A 24,453-nucleotide genomic window follows, 5' to 3' on the forward strand; every position below is an offset into this window, starting at 1 on the left:
TTTGAGATATAATCATCACGATTCGAAATGTTTATTTTATAGAGTTTGAGAGGTTGTGGGTTTCGACTCTTATGGAGAGAAAATCACCCCCTTGTGGTAATAATTAAACTGCTAACTCTATTTATGTATACCTCATGACAAAACAAAAAATATTTTATCTGTTAAAAACTACTTAACAAGATTTATAATCAAGCGATTGAGACAGATCTATCCTACCATTCGTTTTTTTAATCATACTTACCATTTGATTTTTTTTCCCGAGAATGTGTACTAATATATATTTAATTTGATATTGTGTACATTCCAATTGCGTTTTGACTAAATTATTTTTTTGTGAAATATATTCAGTACGATTTAACTTTTCGTTACTTTTTTTTTTTTTTAGTTTTTTATCATAATTTGTACGCCCATCGTTCATCGCAATGAGGCAAATTAGAAAAGTAAGAATATAAATCAAAATTGAAAAAAAAATCATAATCATATGAGAAGATTCTAAAGATACTTAAAGGCTGTATTTTATTATTATTTCTTTGTGTGTTTTTTGAAATTTTTTCGTCTTTAAGTAACTTTTTTCAACTTTGATTGATATTTTAATACTTTTTCATTCCTCTCGTCGAGACGAACGATTAAACTAAATTTTTTTTTCTCGAATCCAGTAAAAATTAAGTGAAAAACTATTGCAAAGACCAAGTAAAAAGACAGTCAAGGAAAATCCGTAGTGCGCCAATGCATTATGGAGTTATAGGGCGCCTCCTACAAATTTTGTCATCGCGAACCGAACCTTTATATTTGCGGAGTACATTGGGTAGATCATCCATTAAGGTTTACCACAATGGATGGTTTGTAGTTTGTACAATATTAAAAATGTACTGTGAGACAACTCTAACTAAATTATATACTACTCCATATACCAATGTCAATCAACTTCATTTTTGTCTTACAAAAAAAAAATGTTCAAATTATAATGACAAAATTTCGACTGAAGGCTTCTTTGTCCGTGAAAAGACAAATACTTACTCCAGTTCCAGTCATAACAGTAAAATCTGAAGCGTCCGGCGGTTGTCCCGACGAGACGAGAATTGTTGCAATGGAAAAGGCAAACCCAGAGCAGGTCAGCGATTGTCCCGATCGTCCTCCTTACGAACTTCTCGTAAAGTAACAAGTATAAATACACCATATATTGAAATTTAAGCATAAAACTAATTCTATATGTGTATTTTCGGAATATATACAAGTGTGTATGTTTATATATTAGCACATTTTCATAATTATGCTAATTTATACATAAATATTTTTTAAAAATATTTTAATTTTGAATGGGAGCACGCTTTCGAGTGGGGGCACGCGCAGTGGATCCGTCCCTAACACCAACGGCACTGCACTCCACTTGCAAAAAATCCAGCTTTGAAGACGTCAATAGCAACACTTTGGACATATTGTGTGGCGCCTTAAACTCTAACTGCAATATCAAATTGTCACTCAATCCGCTCCTCCCATTTCGGTCCTACAAGTACACGTGACATTTTGGGGAAAATTTATTTATGTTTTTGGGGCACCGCCACGTGATACTCCAGAGTCCTTCTCCATCACACATTGTTATAGAGCCCAAGAGAAAAGTATGAGCCCCACAACAATATGTGGTGAAGAAGGCCTTGTGACACCATGTGGTCGCCAAGGGCACGAAATAATTACTCCATTTTTGGGTTAGAGCCAGAAGTTCATGTAGCATGATGCCTTTCCTCCCCAAGCACCAAATAATTTCCCATTTCTTCCACAAATCATTGAGGTACCTAGTGTCCCTTGTCACTAAAAAAGTACAATCACAAAGAAGAAAGAGGATCAAATAGACACACACAAAATTATTTTTGTAATAAATCTAAGATTACATTGCTGGTAGCCCCTTTCTTTTATAGGAAAATGAGAAGTATAAAATCTAGAAAAGTGAAAGCATACAAGCATAATAATGCCACATAGATACATGAACGTATTCCCTACATGGATTTCCTTTCATATATTTCTTACAGGCATTATTACGACGGACAAACAACTTTATCATTCCCTACGAAAAAGAAATGACCGAAAGTAAAACAATAATTATGCTTGCCACTTGTCTTAGTTTCTAATTTTCAGACCTGATTAATCGAATTATTGTCAGTCTTGGGCATGTAAAATTGCCGTCCATAACAGTCCATGTTGGGCATTTTTGGGCTGGGCTTATCTTGGTCCTAGGCCCAATGTCAGAAACTGCGGTTCAGTACCAGCCCATGACCTTAAGAGCCTTGGACTCATTCAACCAAACAACCCCTAGAATTGTCCACCGACAATATGTAACTTCTTTTAGGGAAAATGACACACAAGACGTGTTTTGATAATTAATTCCCGTTAAGAACATATTAAGAACATTTGTTAATACTAAAAATATCCTCAGTGGGTATTAATTATTAAAACACGTCATTGACCGTCATTTTTCCTAACTTTTAATAAAACATCACAATCCTCCTATCATATGTGACTCTTTTATGTCAATCACGTGATTCAAATTTCAACTTGAAATGTCTACATTAGCTGATTGGTTCCTTTTCTTCCTTATGGTTTGTGTTGTTAATTTTCTCCTAAATGCAAAAAGGAGCATGCCCACTTTGTTGGTCCACAAAGTTGTCCCTACAAGTTTAACTCAGCTACATGCACCAAATAGCGACATGTATCAAATGCACTAGAACCCTTTGGGACTCTTCGAGCTATAATCATGATTCGAAATGTTTATTTTAATTTCAACTTGAAATGTCTACATTAGCTGATTGGTTCCTTTTCTTTTTTATGGTTTGTGTTGTTAATTTTCTCCTAAATGCAAAAAGGAGCATGCCCACTTTGTTGGTCCGCAAAGTTGCCCCTACAAGTTTAACTCAGCAACATGCACCAAATAGTGACATGCATCAAATGCACTCGAACCTTTTGGGACTCTTCGAGATATAATCATGATTCGAAATGTTTATTTTATAGAGTTTGAGAGGTTGTGGGTTTCGGCTCTTATGGAGAGAAGATCACCCCCTTTGGTAATAATTAAACTGCTAACTCTATTTATGTATACCTCATGACAAAACAAAAATTATTTTATCCGTTAAAAACTACTTAACAAGATTTATAATCAAGCGATTGAGATAGATCCATCCTACCATTCGTTTTTTTAATCATACTTACCATTTGATTTTTTTTTCCCGAGAATGTGTACTAATATATATTTAATTTGATATTGTGTACATTCCAATTGCGTTTTGACTTAATTATTTTTTTGTGAAATATATTCGGTACGATTTAACTTTTAGTTACATTTTTTTTTTTTATAGTTTTTCATCATAATTTGTACGCCCATCGTTCATCTCAATGAGGCAAATTAGAAAAGTAAGAATATAAATCAAAATTGAAAAAAAAATCATAATCATATGAAACGATCGTCTAAAGATACTTAAAGGCTGTATTTATTTATATTTTTTGTGTGTGTTTTGAAATTTTTTCGTCTTTAAGTACCTTTTTTCAACTTTGATTGATATTTTAATATTTTTTCATTTCTCTCGTCAAGACAAACGATTAATCTAAATTTTTTTAATCTCGAATCCAGTAAAAATTAAGTGAAAAACTACCGAAAAGACCAAGTAAAAAGACAGATAAGGAAAACCCGTAGTGCGCCAATACATTACGGAGTTGTAGGACGCCTCCTACAAATTTATTCATCGCGAACCGAATCGTTATATTTGCGGAGTACATTGGGTAGATCATCCATTAAGGTTTACCACAATGGATGGTTTGTAGTTTATACAATATTAAAAATGTACTGTGAGACAACTCTAAATAAATTATATACTACTCCATATACCAATGTCAATCAACTTCATTTTTGTCTTACAAAAAAAAAAAATGTTCAAATTATAATGACAAAATTTCGACTGAAGGCTTCTTTTGTCCGTGAAAAGACAAATAATTACTCCAGTTCCAGTCATAAAGATAAAACCTGAAGCGTCCGGCGATTGTCCCGACGAGACGAGAATTGTTGCAATGGAAAAGGCAAACCCAGAGCAGGTCGGCGATTGTCCCGATCGTCCTCCTTACGAACTTCTCCTGATTTGTCCCTCTGGTCTCTCACCTTCACAGGTAGGGATCGGTTCCGATGCCATTGACTTCAATACTTTTCCAATGCAATGGTCCAATACTTACCTGTATAGTCTACAGTATTTAGTACTTATAAACCGCGTCTATGTCGGCAAGGTTTCGATCTTTCGTTTGTATTATACATCTTATGACGTGTTAATCTGTGGAAAAATTAAGGTGTCTGTGGTTTTCGATGAAGCGTACGATAGGATTCCCCACCCGGCAATCGACTTGGAAAACTCTGTTTCTGAGGTTAGTCGCGCTTTTTTTGTTCTTATAACTTGAATTTCTCGGGTTTCGCATACAGTTAGTTCATACGATTTACAGTTATGTATTTGTGTTGTTTTCTGCGCCTTGTTCTGTAGCTTTATGGCTACTTGGGTTAGAAATGGAGAGAAAGGAGTGTGGTTTCTCTTAATGATGAGAAAAAGAAAAGAAAAGAAAGGAAAGGAGTATGTTTTCTCACCATCTCATTTGGATAGGCCTCCCACTTTCTCTTCTCACCAAATCTCACCACTTTTGGTGATAAATAAAAATGGCTCCATAAGGGGTTCTTGATTCTCGCCCTCACTCACCCCTTTTACCATCCAAACAGGGGACAGAAACCTCTTCCCCTCCATTGCTTTTCTCTTCTCCTGAAAACCCCCAATCCAAAGGGGCTGTTAATCTCTGTGTATGAGTCTGGTTTTAGCTAATCGGCCAAAAAACACTTAAATTGGATGGAAATCCTGATTTTTGAGAATCTCCATTGGTGCTTTTTTGGCTTCTGCTTTTCAAATTATATTCTACTTTTTTAACGCGTGCAACGAGCCCTCAAGTGTAGTAGCCCGGGGGCTCGTAACCCTAGGTTTGAGTGAATGTGTAGAGGTTTTATAGGTTTAAACCGTGCGTTTGCTAGATTCAGATTGTGTTTGGATCATGGTTTTTATGAAGAGAAACAGAAACATGAAGTGAAAAAGCTAAATCTATTCTTCAATTTCCATGCCATTTTCCTTTCCGCCTAGAAATCCATAATGCAAATGCTGGTTTAGTAGACATCATAATCTGTTAGTCCGCTGTGCTTTTAGTTCTGGACGTGAAATGATACTACACTTCTTATCGCTTATGAAGATCTCCCATCTTGAAATGCTGATTACCCCACGCCCATGGAATATTTGAATATAATAGCTGATTGTTAGTTGGATAGGAATTACAAAGAGGTCTGATTTTCCTATTCATAATGATATCTTGTGAGGGGGCTTTTTCTTTAGCCCTAGCTCCAATGTATACTTTTCTTTTTTGGTCTTTTAGTTTGGTAGGGGACCTTATCTATTCCTTCATCAGTTCCGGCTATGACTTGCATTCTAATTGGCTTGTATTCAACTGATTTCCAAAAGAAATGGAATCCTATATCATGATGATGAATTTGATTTTTTTTTCTTTTATTGTGCAATATTGTCTCATCAGATATGGGATCTGAGGGTTCAGCAAAACTCATCATTGTTTAATGGCAAAAAGTTCAGGGTATGCCTTTGACATTGGAAGGAAGATCATTGAGTGTGTTGTATTAAATTTCAATTGGTATGAAACTTGTGTCATGTATGCTGTTTGCTTAATTTGTCATGTTACTTATCCAATAGTCACTTTGTTATGGTGCAGTACGGTGGACACGCCTTACTCAGTGGGGCTGACTCCGATCATTTGCCCCGCGTATGCCTCCACCTTGGTTTGACAGATTATAGGTTAGCGCTCTCTCTCTCTCTCTCTCTCTCTCTCACACACACACACACACACACACACGCACACACACACACCCACACACACGCGCATGCACACCCACGTGCACGCATTTAGACATGCCCATGCACTCTTTTGTGTGTGTATCACAAAATAACAGATATCTAATTATCCTTTTCCTTCGTAAAGGTTGTGGCATGGAAGCTTCATGTTCTATATTCCATTTGTATTTGGTTGCATTATAAGTAGATATAGTTTCATTAGATATCATGATAAAGAGACAAACCGTTGGCCATCTTTTGTTCTGCTGTTCTGCCCATAGAAATGAATATTCCTCATGTTATATTTTATAGAACCTTGACTTCATGTAGAAATTCTCCATAGTAATATTTATGTTGCTGTACTTATATCTCAGGACTTTTGTGGGGACAAATTTAAATCCAATGTGGGAAAAGTTTCTTGTTCCATCAGAAGGTAAAGTTAAGAGATTATAATATATTTTAGAAGGGCATGTTCTCCACTTTGTGTATTGATTCTGGACTGCCTACAGATAGTATGTAATCCATATAGTTCCTTTCTTTTGTTGAACATCAATCTCCATTAGATCTACCAGCTGAAGATTTCATCCTCCGAGATACGATGTCTTCTTAGGCTTAGAGCAATGTGCCAAACTTTTTGATTCATTCATATTTAAAACATAAGCCCATATATGCTATTGAATCAAGTATCAACTGACTGCTAGTGCTAATGAAGGTCTTGATACTCTAGAGTCTTTCAATTTGATTCGAGAGATCCCTGCCTAAATACCCAATGCCTTGGGTTGTTGATAGATGATTGTAGGAAGTGCCAGCACACCTCAAGTCCTCTGGGTAATGGTGCAGTTGTAGAGACATCTGACAAGAAGATTCTTGTGCTGCAAAGAAGTTATAATGTTGGGGAATTTCCTGGACACTACGTTTTTCCTGGAGGCCATCCTGAGGTATCTATGTTAAAAGATTTGCAAATACGAGATTTTAAGTCCTATAATTCAGGTCATTGCTTGGCACAAACGTAAAATCTTGCACTACCAGCACTAGGTATAACCATGGTAAGGATGGCCACTTCATGCAGACAAAGCTGGATGTTTTGTATGTATCTGGTCTACTCGTCCAAGCATCCTCCATATACCAAGCTTTGTAATTTCCCCCCTTTCTCTGTTGGTTTTGAAACTTCCACTTGATTCCCTCTTTACAGAATTCAGGTGACTATTCACTGTGATTCAGATGTTCACAGGCAATTAAGTCCCCATACATGGATTCCTCTGTCTTATATTGTAATTGGTACATTTAGGAGTGCAATTTTGTTTTATTCCTTTAGGTGGAGAAGATGATAAACAGTATTCCCAACTGGCTTGCTTCCTTTTTTGACTACTACACCTTGTTATTTGATCAACTATTTATTGGCTATTGCTCTAACTGATGGTTGACAGCCCGAAGCAGTTGGGATAGTATCTCATCAATATGCAAAAGACTCGAACAATGCTGAGCTTATTAGTAATAGAGTCTCTCAAGAGATGTTTGACAGCATTATTCGTGAAGTAGTTGAAGAAATTGGAGTACCTGCAACAACCCTTGTAAGTTCGTCTATGACAGGGATGGGAAACGATCCACTAAGTTTTTTATTGATTTTTGGGTAACTTGAAATAATGTGCTGAAGTGCTGCTTCTGACTGTGTCACGAGATGATGTCACAGTCAGTTTATTATTCTCTTGAAATACTTTAGTTTGTTATGTTATGGGAATTGTCCACTTGTTTGAGAGACCAAAGAGTAATATGTATTGCGTGCTAAAGAGAACATGAATTTTATAAACTTGCAGCTTGCTACTCTTTTACATTGTAGTTGTAGCAAATAGAATGGTGCTGCTGAATGATGCAGCCTTTTAAGGTAACATAGTGGACAAGCAGACATAAGACTATGTCAATGCACTTTTAGTAAAACTATGATGAGATCAAGTGACTGGTAAAGCTCATATTTCACTTGTCAGCATTGTTTTTGTTTTGGATATTCCCTTCAGAAAGAGGCTGAAGAGAAAGCAACCTGCGGAATTCAGAGTGATTGTATTTGGTATTTTCTATGTGCTTTTGTTTTACAAATAGCTTTAAAAATCAGTTGGTAAGCAATTGATGAGGGCTGTTACGCTCTATAGCTTGGATTGCTGGGTTATCATAGCATGTGTCGGAACAACTTGAATAAGGATGTTGAGAATTGAGAGGAATGAGTTGCAAATCAACACGGAAAAAAAATGACAATGGAGACGTACATTGTAGGAATAAGACACGGAGCTTACCAATTAAATAACATGACCACAGGTAGATTGGTCAAAAACCTAACCTTTGCCTTAGGTGCCCAAATTGGCCCCCGCCTGTTCGAACAAACAACCTCAATTTTAATAGGTTGAGTTTTAAGCAGTCAACTAATGGCCACCTAATAAAGCAGAACAAAAGGTCTTGGCTGATATGGCTTGTTCATGTGAAAAGGGAAAAAATTGTGCCTACTTGAATAAAGAGTGCTATGTCTCAGTTGAAGATGCACAAGGTAACGAGAAGGTTGACATGAATGTTGAAATATTCGTTTTAATACTGATTCTGAGGTATTGGCTCAAAATATTTTGCCACATCCACCTTCCTTCACATATTTCCTTCTAAGAAACTTGGACAGTTTTCAGTTCTTTTGCCTTTATACTGCATAATGCAATATTCATGCATATGGTTTCAAGTGGCATCTCTTTTACCCTGGGTAATCTATTCCCCTCTACAGTTGAATGAAACTCCTTTTCTGGTGGCAGTGAAATTTTTATGCATGATAATCAAAGGGATGCTTGAGTGGAAGGTTGATGACTTGATTATCCATCAGATATATAATTATCCTTTTGAAAAGCATGTCCATCTGATTCTCATGCAGTGCAATCCAGACTTTATCGGTATATCTCGCAGAGATCTGAACATGAGACCTACTGCTTTTTTCTTCATAAAATGCAATCTCCAGTCAAAGGAAATTCAACAATTTTATTCTCGTGCACAAGATGGCTACGAGTCAACACAGCTGTATACTGTTTCCATGGTTAGTTCATAATTCATCTTTTTCCTTGAGATGGCCTTGTATTTAATTGTCACTTATCGTGATCGACAAATGTATTGTTTATACTTTATAGTTTATATGATTAACTGTCGAGAGCATGGTGGTCTGCCACTAGTATTAAGCATGGTGATCTGCAGACTACATGTAATACTAGTTGGCATGTCACTACTTGGGGAGATGGTGGGGTGTTGAATGACATTAGTGGAATGACTACTTGGGGAGATGGTGAAGTGCTATGGTGATGACTGGTGATAATGGTATTGAGGTGGCTGTAAGGAATTTATTGTGGTTCAGGTAGTATGGTTTTCTTCTGTTCCATTTTCTTGGCACCCTTTTCAGCAGTGGATCACCTATGTTAGGCTTAATTAATATTGCTGTGGTTTTGTGTTACATTGAAATTACGGTTGGTCTTATTATTTTCCTCTAGGAACTTGGAGACAAATTTTGGTGTTCAGGTTTACTGGGTTGGAAGGGAACATTTAGAGCAAGCTTTTATTTTTTCTTTCCCTGATAATTGCTATTTTAACTTGGGTTTCATTTTTTCCTTCTGTTCTTTGTCAGAAAGACTTGGAAATCATGGCATCTAAAATGCCTGGCTGCCACCAAGGGGGATTTGCACTTTATAAGTTGATGGTCGAAGTGGCAAAACATACATAATAGTAGCAGCCACAAAACTATAAATAAGAGATACGTAATGGAAGTCCGTGATTCCTACCCGATCAAGGTTGTCAGCCCTTTGCAATTGAGCCGTTCTGGGAGATAATTTTATGGCTTGGACTATCTCCCGTGGGATCTTTTATCTTCCTTCCAGTTCATGTTGAACATAATTGATATGGCATATTGCCTATACGGATTAAGCCTATACAATTAACTCAAAACTGTGTTAATACTCATAACTCATGTTGTTGAATTGCTATTACTTACAGTAGATCCATAATATATTCTCACACTTGATTGACCATTACACGTGCCTTTGCTACAGTGTGTGTGTGTGGCGCCTTTGTTTTGTGTTATGGAAGTCTAGTGCAAGTCCAAGTAGGTACGCTGTAAGTACCTCTAATAATCAATCTTTTAAAGTTACTTCTTTTGTTTCTTCAAGATTTGCTCTTAACTGAAAAGCTTGCAAGTAGCATGGAAAGCAGAAAACATTCCCACAATGTTGATTCCCTGCCATATGCTGAAAAATCAAGTGGATGTTGTTTTATAGGTTGAGTTCGGTCTATACATCTGTTTGGTAACTGATTTAAAAAATAAAAAATACCTGAGCTTGATGCTGATTAATATGCTGTTCTTGGAACATCTTGTTCGAATTTAAGGTTCGTCTGAAAAGCTATATCTGATTACCTTTTGTGGTTAGCGTCGAAAAGGTTAATTAGTCTTATTGGGGCAAGTGCTCTTCCTTTGGAGCCAAACTAAGCCTAGGAGTGTGATATCTGCCTTCAGACACAGGGAACATGGTCATTTTCTTTTTTATACTCCATCTATTTGTAACGGTATAGCCAATGAAGATATTTTCTTCTTTGATTCATAGTCAGAAACAGGACCAGGTGATAGTGAAGTGGGATAAAATTAAAGAACTTTTGATAGTATTGCTTAGGTATAGTCCAACTGAAATTTTGACCTTGTGTGCTGCATTATGCATCGAAACTAGGAAAGAACTCTTGATTAGATAATTACCAGTTGAGAGGTAAATTTGGAACTGGATTGTTTTTTTTCTGTGTCATTTTTTTTTTTAATTTATTTATGGCATAGGAGTTGTGGACTAAATTCAAGGGTACCTCTTGACTCCTGGAATTCAGTTTCAGAGCACTTCATTTCTTGGTAGAGAATTCTTCTTCAGTACATCTCTCCCCCTTTCCATTGTAAAGCATGTTTGGTTGTTTAAAGCGGGTCCTCTTGTTTTTGCTATTGTGTGGGAAGAAGAGAGAGAGAGAGAGAGAGAGAGAGAGAGAGAGAGAGAGAGAGAGAGAGAGACGTGCACTTATTCATGCAGGGAGTCCGGTGTCTAGCCCAGCTCAAAATTCTTCGTTTCACAAGAGCCGTCGGAGTCGGAGGACGCTGAGAAAGAAAGAATAAGACTGCACATGTTACCGACAGATGTTGGGGTTGTGGAAAATCCTGTCATTCAAGATTCCCATCTCGGCTTGTTTTTAGCTTCATATGGTTTGTTTGCTAGTCTAGGCACTGATTTAATTGGAAGGGTGGACTAGGGACTACGAGAACGTATGGCCCAGTATGTTTTCCTGATTAACTAGTCCAGACTGTATTAAATCAAGTACTTATAGGTATCGGATTAAGCTGATTTTTCGAAGAGGCCCTTGAAAAAATGTTTTAAACATAATGAACGACTCGGATCACTTGTGTGGAACCCTTAGTAGACCTCACATAGAAATCTGTGCAAAGATTTATTGTGCCAGTAGAATGGTTCGTTTGGTTTATTACTCCTCTTCCACTGTCATGGCCATCAACGACCATGGGTTGCGATAGATTCTTGGGTACCCCGCCGCACAGCACTTCTCTCCATGTTCATATTTTGGCCCACCCACCATCGTTTTTCAACAATTATTAATGCCTTTCGTTTTCCCTTTTTGGAAAAAAATTTCCAACTCAAAAATTACTCGTCACCTCTACTTTCAGTCATTACTCTCAATTCTCATTTATCTCTCTAGCTATCTCTTTCAACTCATTTTCCAAACACAACATTAAAAGATCCTCCAACACCATTAGGGGAAATCTTTATTTACAGTAAATAAAGTTTATATATGGAGGTCACTCTCGGACATCCAAAATTGTGTTGGACGATCTAAATTAAAGACAAACTATTAACGGTAAGAGATATTAGTTACTACCGATTAAAGATTAAAAATATATCTCAACTGTTGATTTCCGAAACGGATGGATAAGAATGCGCTCCGTGAATAAGTTTTTCTCTCCTGTTTGATACATCTCTTTGTTTGGGCTTCAGCTTCCGCCAGGCAGGAATTGACCAGATACATTCCAAAAAGGTTTCCACAGTAGCTCAGCACCACAGAGTCCGCACAAATTATGGCAATTATGAAAAGCGAAAAACCATGTCCTTGGGTGAGTCAACGGACAGCTGGTCAATGCAAAATTGTTTTGTTAAAAAGCAATTAAAATTGTGATAAAATAATGTGTCCAACGTTAGATGAATGAGAGCGACAGCAACACTTATCTACGACGAAAATTGCACAGTGACTTGTAATTGACATAACTATCCAATCCATGTTGAATTACGTTGCCAAATTCTTGCGCAATATATCTACGTAGTGTAAAATTTACTGAATCTTGTACCTTGAACGTTGCCTTGATTTCAGCTGGTAATTTTCCACTTATGGCCCAAGCCTAAACTCATATCCTGTTAGTTGCAGAGAGATCAAACATTTTCCAGTTGATATCAGTAAAAGTTTCATTTGCGTTAGGTTATCAAATTTTAACTTTTCTTTCACAGTCGATTGTCTTTTATTTTTAAGACTAAAGAAAACCACACAGTCGACCTTTTCTCTATCGACTTTTTTCATTTTTGTTTTGACTCCACAAATCCAAAATCTAAAGTTGATTATTGATCGAGACAGAAAAATTCACATACAGGTACAAGATTTTAATTCAGAATTAGCGAACTATTTGTTCTTTCACGTGGGCCATAAATGAAAAATTACCAGCTGAAATCAAGGCAACGCCAACACACCTTTGTTAGTTTTTGCCGTTTCAATGTGGTTGGGATCTCATGGAAATCTATGTTTATTTTGTTAGGCACAAAAATAAAACTAAAAACCTGCGTATAAGTATTCCTGTATTTGTCAGGTATTTTTCTCAACTAAAGAGTAAGAAACCAAAGGAACAAAAAGGAACTGCAAGTTGAATTCCCCTTGTGGTCTTGGCCAGTTATTTAGGAGTTTGCTCTCATTTAAGGTCTAATATTTGAATCCGCGTGACAGCAATTCTTGGGGGTTACAACAGCCCCATGCGTAAGCGTTTGGAAAAGTTGTGGGAGGGGTTGTAGGAATTAGTTTGAGGTGCGTGTATGCTGGTCCGAAAACACCTCGCATTACAAAAGACCAAATGGATGTCGTTGTCGTTTCGAGGCTGTTGAGGGTTGTGGAACGTGGAGTAGTTCTCATGTTGAGAAGTTTTTGGATGCCGGGCGGATACCACACACACGTGGTACCCCGTCGGTGATTCTAGTCGTCCAAATGTGTTTTGGACAATCCAAATTTATTCCCTCTCTCTCTCCCCTAACTCAAACTCTCTCTCTCTCTCTTCCCTTTTTAAAATCCGGACCGCCCAAAACACGTTAGGACATATGAGGTACTCGCTCGGCACCCAAAAATCCCTCCCTTGTGTCCGTCCAAAAAGCCCACTCGCGCTGGGCCCCCAACGTCTAGCGGACGGTATAACCTGGGCCTGGCCCACCATACATTGACTCTTGCTCACCTGCCCCTCACCTTATTCACAAATTATTGGTCCATTCTAGATCTTTAGTAGTGCTAACCAAGTCACTAAAAATCTAGTTAAAAGTAGTTTTTTTTGGTAAAATTTATAAAAAAATAAACTATTTAAGACATTGCAAAAAAAAAACCTCACAAACCAAAGTGGAAACAAGGAATATTGAGGGCAAATTTCAATCTATCTGGTTTTTTTTAATCAAATCAATCTATCTAGTTGGGCATTGAAATATATATGAAGCACAGTTATTCATATACCCAATCATTTCAGGATTGAAAAATTAAAAGTGTCCCATTTTGCACGTGGAGAGAGAGAGAGAGAGAGAGAGAGAGAGAGATAGGAGTTAATGGATATGGGAACGATCTCCCGAGCCGAATTTGTGTTAAAGCTCGTAAAGTCACCGCTTTAGGCTTTCATTGTATAGGCCCATATAGAAGTGAGACCTATATATATAGAAATTAAGTTAACCTACTTAAAAAATTTAAGGGCTCAATTCAAAGTAAAGCCTGAGTGGAAATATCCAAACATGAAATTATGCGGTGTTTCATTGTGCAAGTCTGAAATATTTTTTGAAAATAGATGTGTTGTCCAATATTAATGGGAGGGATTTATGTTTCGAATAGAAAGCCTTCAAAAAAGTTTCACCAAATGTGCTCACTTACTCGAAGGTATAGGATAGTTGTTTTCCAAACATATGAATTGTTGAATATTCTAATTATATTTGCCTCAAGGTTAAGAAATTTCGCGAAGTTCAAGTTAATAAAAACCTACCTTTGGCCAACCATGCAACATGAGAATTGAATTCATTGGTTTGTCTATAGAAAAGACTACGGTGGAAAAAACTTGATTATATATGTCAGTTTAATCAGCACAATGTAGCTAAAAATGCGAGAAAATTAATATTTAAATGATAGTTTTGGGGATACTGTAATGGTTATTGTTTTTCTCAGGTCTCAATTGAAAAAGGTTGATTTGTTGAGAGTAGTGTTCTGTTTTTTATTCCGGTTTGCTTTGGAGTTGACAGATCATTACTGAAAAGAAAAATGTTTTTACTGAAAAAATATCTTCAAAAATATGAATCATTAATTATCGAGATGAGTGATCGAGATGCGACTACTTTCTCAACCCACCCAAGCTACAGATATGCCGGTCCTTCGTTTTTTCCTCTGTATTTCATGTCTTTTTTTTTTTTTTTGCCAAAGTTTAGGATAGTTCCGTTAATAGGAAAAGAAAACAATAAATCAGGAAGGGGATACAAGCCAAGTGTACACTCCACTGTATTCTAAGCTACACCATGCGCCACAGAATTGCCACCACTCCGAAAACTCACCATCATCTTATCAAAGCACTCCACATAGCCGCTAAAGGAGTGAGAAAAAGAAAAGCCCGCACAGAAGTAGGACAAATCAAAGAACAACGACCTCCCAACAGAGGCTCAACAAAACAAGAAGAACAATCCTCCAAATCTGAGGTGGAAAGCTACAATTTGAAAAAGAAAAACGAAACAATCAATCAATAACTAGTAACAAGTCACCCGAGTAGCCCACTGAGTCATTTATTGAGTCACACCTAGTGGCATCGAGTTAAAGACGAGTCGCACCATCACAAACCATCCCGAGGTCAAGGCTCCATCTGCGTCAAAACTCCAGCGACCTCGACCGCAAAACCCACATCTGGCAACCACGAGCAAATAACAGCGAAAACAAGTGATAAACCACCGGACAACGCAGTGGAATCGTTGGAGAAAGAGCGGCATAGAGAGGCGGCTGGTGTTGGTGTTATGTGGAAGAGGAGGATGGGGGTTGACGGAGGAAAAAAAAGAAAAGAAAACTCCCAAATCTAGTATCGAGAAAGGGAGTTCACCAGCGAGGGAGAGAAACCCCTCCCCTCCTGCGCCACATAAGGGTTTAAAACCCTACGAGGGAAAAATTTTCAGTGCCGAGTGGATACCACGTGATGCCCGCTCGCCCATCCAAGCTGTCTATTGCGTGTTTGAACGGCTCAGATTTAGAGAGAGAAAAAGGAGAGAGAAAGTTATGTGTGAGAGGAGAGAGAGGGTTTCAATCCGAGCCGTCCAAAAATGTATCAGACGGCTTGGATGTGCCGAGCGAATATCACGTAGGATATACCCATTCGGCACTGAAAAATCACTCCCCTACGAGGGAGGAGGGGGCGGGGGGCAGCGGCTGGGTTTGGTGAAGAGAGGAGAGGGAGAGAGGGAGAGGGAGAGAGATAATACAAGTAGTTCTTGACTTCATGTCCAATTGTCCATGGTTAGATGACGGCCAATTGAATATTTTATTTTCGAGAAATGCTAAGTACAAAGAAAATGGACAAAAAATTGACTTTTAAAGTGTACATGAACGGCTCAAATGCACTGCATATTGAATCTAAGCCATTCATGTACACTTTAAGGGTCAATTTTTTGCTTATTTTCTTTGTCCCTAGCACTTATCTTTATTTCCTTTAAGAAATTCCAACAAACTTGGCCCACTAGAGAATTTCAATGGAGGAGGATAGTTATTGCACGCAAATGTCAAGAGACTCTCTGAGATTGTCAATTTGGAGCTGTGCACAGAGGCCTTTTTCTCCCGCCTCGGGTTACGCAAAGATGATCAGAGCCGCTCATTTTGTTCAAAATATGTCGTTTAAGGTCTCTGTAAAAAAAGAGCTTCGTTCGATATCGTTAGAGGCGTTAACAAAATACCCAAAATCACTTAAGAATTTAGCGGGTGTTTTGTTAATGCCTCTAACGATATTGAACGAAACTCATTTTTTACAGAGACCTTAAATGACATATTTTGAACAAAATGAGCGGCTCCGATCACCTTTGCGCGACCCGAGGCGGGAGAAAAAGGCCGTTGTGCACAGCTGCTGTGCACGAATCATTTGTATGCCCACGATCCTTTAGTAGGTTTTTTTTTTTTAGCTGCAAGTCAAATTATGAGTAAGCAATAGATACCTTATTAGGAAGATGAAATAAATAAAAATAATTCATGAGTCATCGTCAGTAGTATTAGGAGAGAAGTATGGAAGCAATAAAAAAAAAAAGCAATGATTTTCTAATTGTTTTCACACACATATTCCGAGTGATGAGACATTAGAGGTCAGCCTCTTTAATGAGAAATTATTCATTGCCCCAAAGGCAACAGCTCATCTTTAACAGGTGGTGCCTTTTACCAATTAAAATTTGCCCAATTGAAAGTGTCAGACTTCTGCCACATAAGCAACCTCTCACTTGACGGAGAAGAAGCAAACGGAAATGCAGTTTACCTACCCCTTGTCTTTTCAATTTCAATTTTAATTTCTCCTCTATCCCACTAGACACACAGCCTTTTCTCTAAAATTAAGTGTTTTAAATTTCAATTCGTTTGAATGGGTGAGAAGATTTTATTTTTTTTATCATTAATTCTAAAGGGTCATAATTAAATTTTGACTATAGGGCTCTCGTTGATTAGCCATAAGAAAGTCGTAGAATCAAATATCTCTTAGGACTAACCAACGAGAGCCCTATAGTCAAAATTTAATTATGATCCTTTAGAATTAAATGATCAGATAAATAAAATCTTCTCACCCATTCAAACGGATTGAAATTTAGAACAATTAATTTTTCAACCTTCAGTTTATATATTAAAAAATATGGTTAAAAAATTAAGTGCTCCAAATTTCAATCCGTTTGAACCGATAGAAAGATTTTAGTTTTCTGATCATTTTATTCTAAATGGTCATAATTAAATTTTGACTCTAGGGCTCTCGTTGGTTAGTCTTAAAAGATATTTGATTCTACGACTTTCTTAGGGCTAATCAACGAGAGACCTATAGTCAAAATTTAATTATGACCCTTTAGAATTAAATTATAAAAAAAATAAAATCTTCTCACCCATTCAAACGAATTGAAATTTAAAACACTTAATTTTAGAGAAAAGACTGTGTGTCAAGTGGGATACGAGGAGAAATTAAAATTGAAATTGAAAAGACAAGGGGTAGGTAGACTGCATTTCCGTTTGCCTCTTTCCCGTCAAGTAAGAGGTTGCTTATGTGGCAGAAGTCTGACACTTTCAATTGGGCAAATTTTAATTGGTAAAAGACACCACCTGTTAAAGATGAAGTGTTGCCTTTGGGGCAATGAATAATTTCTCCTCTTTAATGATCTTCTTCAGTCCCTTCGAGGATCCTATCCCGCTCATTTTGTACGCCTTTTTTTAGCCCATATGATGTTCCCGCATTTCGTTTCTTGAAACTGTGGAGGACATCGTTCACGCCGAAAATCATGTAGATTTGATATTGTTTGCTGTGTTTTCGGGACACGTTTTTATTGGAAAAAATTAAAAGATTACGTTGAAGTATTTCAATATATTATTCATGATAAATGTGCGTCAAAGTCATTATCAAAGATGAGAACTGAAAACCATTTTCATCTTTGGAAAGTGAATTAAGTGGTCCAAAACTCCAGTGCATAAAAGACTTATATCATGTTCAATGTGTACAATTTTTTTAGGGAAAATGACGGCCCATGACGTGTTTTGATAATTAATACTCTTCAAAGACATGCTAAGAACAATTGTTAATGCTAAAAATGTCCTTGGCGGGTATTAATTATCAAAACATGTCATTGACCGTCATTTTCCTATTTTTTTAATGAGATGGAATTTGTATGGCACCCAACGAAATATCCATTATAACCTTCAATTCTTTGGGAAGTAATCTTGTTTCTCCAATAACTATTAAATGACATACAGAAAATATAAAACTTAAGTGAATTTATAGCTATTAGTCTAGAAAAATACAAGAAGGTGGATATGAATTTGGGGTCAGGCCAAGAGAGAGAAATCTCTTATTAATCTCCTCGTCCCGGCGTAGGTGCCTTTGACTAAACAAGGAAAAAAAATAGTCGGGGTGTGTATAAGCTAATCTGGACATTTTCGTCTGTCGAACAAAAAAAAGATACTCTGTATGAATTTGTACCCTATAAAGCACAACAAAAATTATTTTCACACACAAAGTGGGGCACCGGCCCCTTGGTAGTTCCTTCACCGCTCTTACCCCTCAACTAAGACAAACACGATTATAATAATTCTTATACTTTGAAAAACAAACTGCTAAAGAGCATTTCCAACAGGAGGTGTTAAATTGGTGTTGTCAAATTTTTTTGAAGGCTTATATGGTATTTTGGCATCTCAAATTTGACATTAAAACCTCCTTTCCAATCCTTATGTCAAATTCTATTTATTTAAAAAAAAAAAAAAAACTCACACAAGCAGTACAAGGAGGTTTTAAACTTTCTAACAATAACTTTTTACCTTCTAACGGTTACTTTTTGAAATTTGGCATGGGAGACGGTTGTTGTCAAAATTGGCATGCTGGAGGTTCATGCTAAAACCACATCAACTTTGACATGAGTGAAGGCGGATGGGTTGGAAGGTGAGTTGATACCAAAAGTAACCGTTGCACTGTCCACGTCATGTTTGACATCTCCCATTGGAGATGCTCTGACTTCGCTACTATTCTCTTTCCAGTTTCCATTTTCTATCGCAAATTCATCATAATTTTCTCCTAATTTCATTTCCCCGTCAATAACACGTACAAAACGAGGCCGGCCGGAGAGTTGTGTTTACTTCGATTGGGAAAGTTGGTTGGCCCATCATCCACCCCAAGATTATGAAATAAACGGCCTGTGCATTTTTCAAACACCAAACATCCCTTTGTCGAGCATGGACCCCAACTCCACGCACCCCTGAGCGCGTGGTATACACCACATCCTACCCATTCACCACCCATGGATATGGGTAGGGATGAAAAGGATGATAATGCGGCGGGGCGGAGTCCAATTTACCGTCCTCGTTCCCGCCCCGTTTTTTATTGGATCGGAGTCGGAATAGAGGTAAACAAAGAGGTGTCGGGGTTGGTGAATAATCGTGTCCCTATTCATCGTAGTAATTTGGCTAATTTTGTTCTTTTTAGAGTGCTTTGACAAGAAATTAAGATATTGATGACTGATAGTTAAAAAAAAAAAAACCAAAGACATAAACTAGTGATTTACGTATTAATTATTGGGTATATTGCTCTTATATCAAAACAATGAAATCTATTTAGACATACTCATATAAACATACAAAAATATAAATAACTACAATCAGAGTCGGATCAAGGAAGCAAAAATCATCACTACCCCATTTATTTATCGGGGTGGGGATACCCGCTCGGATCGGACAGGAAGGTCAGAGGCGGGGATGGATCGAAGGTAATTGCCATCCTTAAATCATGGAAGGACATCAAACCACTATCAGGGCTGGCCCTAGGATAGGATCCAAGGCGCCGTCGCTTTAGGCCCCAAAATGTATAAAATTAGAGCTCCAAATTATTTCAAGTACTCAGTATATAAGTCCAACATTTTTTGTTGCATAGCATCATAATAAGCACTTAAAAACCAAACATCTCGTTTTCATCGGCCGAACTTCTTACTCCTACAAAACAAAGGGGAAAAAAAAGTGCACGGACAAGGAGAAGTTTTTGGATGCCAGGCGGATACTACACACGTGGTACCCGATTATCCATCAATAATCTCAGTCGTCCAAACGTATTTTGAACGATCCGCATTTAGAGAGAGAAAAAGAGGAAAGAGAGTGGTGGGGTGAGGAGAGAAAGAGGGAATAAATCTGAGCCGTCTAAAACACGTTTAGACAGTTGGGATCGCCTATGGATACTGCTACGTGGTACCCGCTCAGCACCCAAAAATTTCTCACTGACAAGTGTCTCCGGGCGGAAGAATCCAAAGTCTATGCTTGAAAAATGATCATATGTGAAAAGGGTGTGGTTGGAAGTGTGATTGACAGGCGTGTATGTAGCATTGCTCGATATATCAGGGCCGGCCTTGATCTTTGCGGTGTCAACGCGCGTGTTTCTGGTATTACCGTTCGTTCATTGCCTAGCTCCTCTTCTTCTAGCCTTAGCTTTTGCTTCAATTTCTTATTGCATTGTTTCCCCCGCCTTTCTTTGGATGAATATTATCGAAAATCCTGCAGCTACCGACCAAAAACGTAAGGAAATTATATCAACGGCCGCGCCGGGCCGTCTTCGGACATATATATATGAAAAAAAAGTGTTTAGATCAAGCACCTTATACACATCGGAAGCAGTTGATTCCCGCGCACGGCCTCTTTTTTTTTTTTTATAGAATTTTTGGACGGCTCGGATAGGCAGTCCGGTGGCCGAAGACGGCCCGGCACGGCCGTCGGTACGATTTCCCTACGTTTCGGTCTGTACGTACAGCAGTACTCGAATATTATTGATCCTTAATTACGTAATCTGTAGCTTATTAGACATCATCGTCCTCATCAACTTTACAAACGACCCCACCTTTTTCGGTTTACAGGTTCTGATTTCTTCGACATTTAATTTTGAGACTGAGATTCGTACATATGTAAAAAGGCTTTGTTGCACACATGTGCCTTTCATCTTATTTGTTTTCTCTCTCCTCTTCACCTTTCTTTGCCTCCAATATATAGAAACACCCCTAAACTTGGATTGCATAAATCTCTCAACCTCATTTACAGGGTGTTTCGATCATTAAAGTCATACCTTTTCATATCTCTCTCTCTCTCTCTCTCTCTCTCTCTCTCTCTCTCTCTCCATTTATAGTATTTATGTATGAATAATATAGATAGATTATAGAGATATGTAGACAAACACTCATAGGATAGGAGGCATTTGTTTGGTTGATGGAGGAGAGGAAAACGTGGAGTTTCCTTCATACCCAGGTAAGCATTGAGACTCTTTCTTTATAGGAGTACTAGTTTCCCTTCTCTTGTTTCGATTCTTTTTTCTCTTTTATTGTATTGTGTCCTTAATGGAGTACAACAAAGGGGTCATATTGCATTAAAAACAATAACAGAAGGGAAGAATTCAAAAGGTGAAAGGCAAAATGGAGTTGATGGTTTGAAAGGTAGATATAATTTGCACAAGATTGGAATCAACCTCATTGTGTGATAGGTTATTGTATGGAATTGGAATTAATTTGGGATTTGATCGTTTTCAGAAGGTGGGTTTGGGGAATTTTTTTTGGATTATGCAAAACTTGTTAATTTATGATTGTTGTTCGTGAACAGGTCATTGATATGGGGGATTTTCCGGATGATGCCAACCCAAAGCTGAAAGGATGTAAACAGATTCCAATGTATTTGTTTCTTCATACCTCTTGCCCATGAGTAAAATCTTCGACGAGCTCTGTTCTGATCGTACGAAATAGATACTGCTCCTCTGGAAATCCGATTGAAGATGCTATTTTTCATCTGGGTTTTTGAAGGGAAGAAAAAAAGACTTCATATTATCCATCGGTTGTAGCAGTGGACGACAATTTTGTTTTTTTTTTACCTTTTCGAGTTTTCGGCCCTGAAACAATACTATGGAGGCAACAACGGCAAGCACGCCCCGTAAGAAGATGACGAAACAATTGACCGGGAAACGAGACGACACCCCCTTGCACTCGGCCGCTAGAGCCGGGCAACTTGGCGTCATAACGGAGATCCTAAATGGCGCCGGGGGAGAGGAAGAATTGGCAGAGTTGTTGTTGAAGCAGAACCAAGCCGGGGAAACCGCCCTCTTTGTTGCCGCCGAATATGGGTATGTGGATGTGGTTAGGGAGATGATCAAGTACTATGATCTTGGCGCAGCTAGTATCAAGGCTAGGAACGGTTTTGATGCCCTGCACATTGCTGCCAAACAAGGAGATTTGGGTACGTATACTAAATTAACCATCAGACAAATATTGCCTGGAAGACTAGCATTTTCCTTTGTTGTTCCTTCTGTGATTTCTAGTTTTACTTTGGCATGCTGGCAGCGGTGGTGAAGGTGCTAACGGAGGCCCATCCGGAGCTCTCTATGACCGTTGACATGTCGAACACAACGGCTCTGCACACGGCCGCCACTCAAGGACACATAGAGGTGGTGAATTTCTTCTTGGAGTCGGAGAGCAGCCTCGCCACCATCGCTAGGAGTAACGGGAAAACAGCAGTGCATTCTGCAGCGAGAAACGGGCATGTGGAAGTGGTGAAGGCGCTTCTGAGCAAGCAGCCTGAAATCGCTACGAGGAATGACAAGAAGGGGCAGACCGCTCTTCACATGGCGGTCAAGGGGCAGAACCTGGAAGTGGTGGAGGAGCTGATCAAGGGGAATCCCTCGTCGATAAACATCACCGATACCAAGGGAAACACCGCGTTGCATATAGCAACAAGGAAAGGCAGGGCTCAGGTAAATTTGCAAATTTTTTCTCTATCAAAGATTGCTTTGCCCTATATTTCAAGTAGTTGTTGCAGTTGATTTCTCAAAAGAGCCGTGATCTGCTATTTTGGTACGAGTTTCCCAGTCGTAGGCCTTTCCATGTTAAAGACGGAAAAAAAAGCTATTGTACATAAGAACACAAACAAGAGCTCAATTTTACAGTTGTCAATGGACCCAGTAATGTTTTCAACTAGTCATCCTCCTAAAAAAGAGCTCAATATCCTTGTGATCTTGTCTATGGACTTCTCTTGCGAATTCTCGAATCCCAGGAGTTACACTCTTCATGCTTTAAAAGGACATACTCACTGAAAATTATACTTCTTGTGCTGCTGCTGTTCACATTTTTCTGCATTTTTAGTGGTCCATCACTCCATTGTCTTGGTTATGCACGAAGAAAACATTAGTATTACAAATGCCGCAGAGATTTTTTAGTTGAATCATATACCCGTTGAAAATCATACACGTACCGGCCAAGTGACAAGGGGAAACTAACACAAATCTCATTACATTTGTGCAGATTGTCAGGCTATTACTAGCCCACAAAGAAACCGACACGAAAGCCGTTAACCGGTGCAGCGAAACTGCCATCGACACGGCCGAGAAAACAGGACAGGCCGATGTCGCAGCCATCCTGAGGGAACACGGCGTCCCAAGCGCCAGGTCCCTCAACCCGAATGCACAAAATCCAGCCCGCGAACTAAAACAAACAGTGAGCGACATCAAACACGAAGTCCACAACCAGCTCGAGCACACTCGCCAGACCAGGAAACGCGTCCAGGGCATCGCCAAGCGCCTCAACAAGATGCACGCCGAGGGCCTCAACAACGCCATCAACTCCACCACCGTCGTTGCGGTTTTAATAGCCACTGTCGCTTTTGCGGCTATTTTCACTGTCCCGGGCCAATACGTTGACGACCCAAACGACATTCCCCCTGGGCTTTCTCTAGGGGAAGCGAACATCGCCCCCAAGGCCTCTTTTATAATCTTCTTTGTTTTCGACTCAATTGCCCTCTTCATCTCTCTCGCTGTTGTGGTCGTGCAAACTTCTGTTGTGGTCATAGAGAGCAAGGCGAAGAAGCAGATGATGGCTATCATAAACAAGCTCATGTGGCTAGCCTGTGCCCTTATTTCAGTGGCATTCTTGGCGTTGTCGTTTGTTGTGGTCGGTGACGACGAGAAGTGGCTGGCGATCGGAGTCACGATCATAGGGTCCACGATCATGGCGACTACGCTGGGGACAATGTGTTACTGGGTGGTTGTGCATCGGATTGAGGCCTCGAATTTGAGGAGCGTAAGGAAGAATTCGCAGAATAGCAGGTCGAGGTCTTGGTCGATGTCGATGATGTCGGATTCAGAGGTATTGAACGCTGAGTACAATAAAATGTACGCGATTTGAAAGATTCGCACGCCTAACTTATATTTAGCGTAAGGCATACCGGTCGTTTTTTGGTCGACCTATGTATGATCCTTCATGTGTATAGTACTCCTAAGTGGATGACCATCGCGTTGATTACCCAAAATACACAGATTACGTTCATGCGTACTGAGTTACTTACTGATAGCAATGAGAACCGGATTTCGGAAAGCAAATGCAGAAGTCTAACATGAGAAGTGTAGAATTCGGTTTCATATCCAAATCGGATAGTACACATGCACTTGCAGACGTATGTGTATGATTGCCAAAACTTCCTTTTGAAATGAAAGTGGACTTTAACAGTAATGATGATGGTTGAATTT

General features: G+C 38.7%; 2 protein-coding genes across 5 annotated transcripts; both read left to right on the forward strand.

Moving 5' to 3' along the window:
* Positions 1-3,852: 3,852 nt before the first annotated feature.
* On the forward strand, positions 3,853-9,940 carry LOC131314807 (nudix hydrolase 9). 3 transcript variants are annotated; one of them, XM_058343658.1, is made up of 9 exons: positions 3,888-4,146; positions 4,321-4,395; positions 5,590-5,646; positions 5,782-5,864; positions 6,275-6,333; positions 6,690-6,838; positions 7,328-7,471; positions 8,800-8,958; positions 9,538-9,940. In XM_058343658.1, the coding sequence occupies exons 1-9, from the start codon at positions 4,051-4,053 to the stop codon at positions 9,631-9,633; spliced, it is 918 nt and encodes a 305-aa protein (XP_058199641.1). In that variant the 5' UTR covers positions 3,888-4,050; the 3' UTR covers positions 9,634-9,940. The 3 variants fall into 3 exon arrangements, with proteins under 3 accessions (XP_058199642.1, XP_058199641.1, XP_058199644.1); XM_058343659.1 differs by lacking the exon at positions 5,590-5,646 and having other exon boundaries at positions 3,853-4,146; XM_058343661.1 differs by lacking the exon at positions 7,328-7,471.
* Positions 9,941-20,844: 10,904 nt separating this feature from the next.
* On the forward strand, positions 20,845-24,253 carry LOC131314804 (ankyrin repeat-containing protein At5g02620-like). Of its 2 annotated transcripts, none has more exons than XM_058343657.1 (4): positions 20,845-21,197; positions 21,546-22,172; positions 22,277-22,686; positions 23,234-24,253. In XM_058343657.1, exons 2-4 carry the CDS (start codon positions 21,842-21,844, stop codon positions 24,110-24,112), a joined length of 1,620 nt encoding a protein of 539 aa, XP_058199640.1. In that variant the 5' UTR covers positions 20,845-21,197; positions 21,546-21,841; the 3' UTR covers positions 24,113-24,253. The 2 variants fall into 2 exon arrangements, with proteins under 2 accessions (XP_058199640.1, XP_058199639.1); XM_058343656.1 differs by lacking the exon at positions 20,845-21,197 and adding an exon at positions 21,224-21,382.
* Positions 24,254-24,453: the final 200 nt, after the last annotated feature.

The sequence above is a fragment of the Rhododendron vialii genome, chromosome 13a, assembly GCF_030253575.1.
Source record: "Rhododendron vialii isolate Sample 1 chromosome 13a, ASM3025357v1".
NCBI lineage: Eukaryota > Viridiplantae > Streptophyta > Magnoliopsida > Ericales > Ericaceae > Rhododendron > Rhododendron vialii.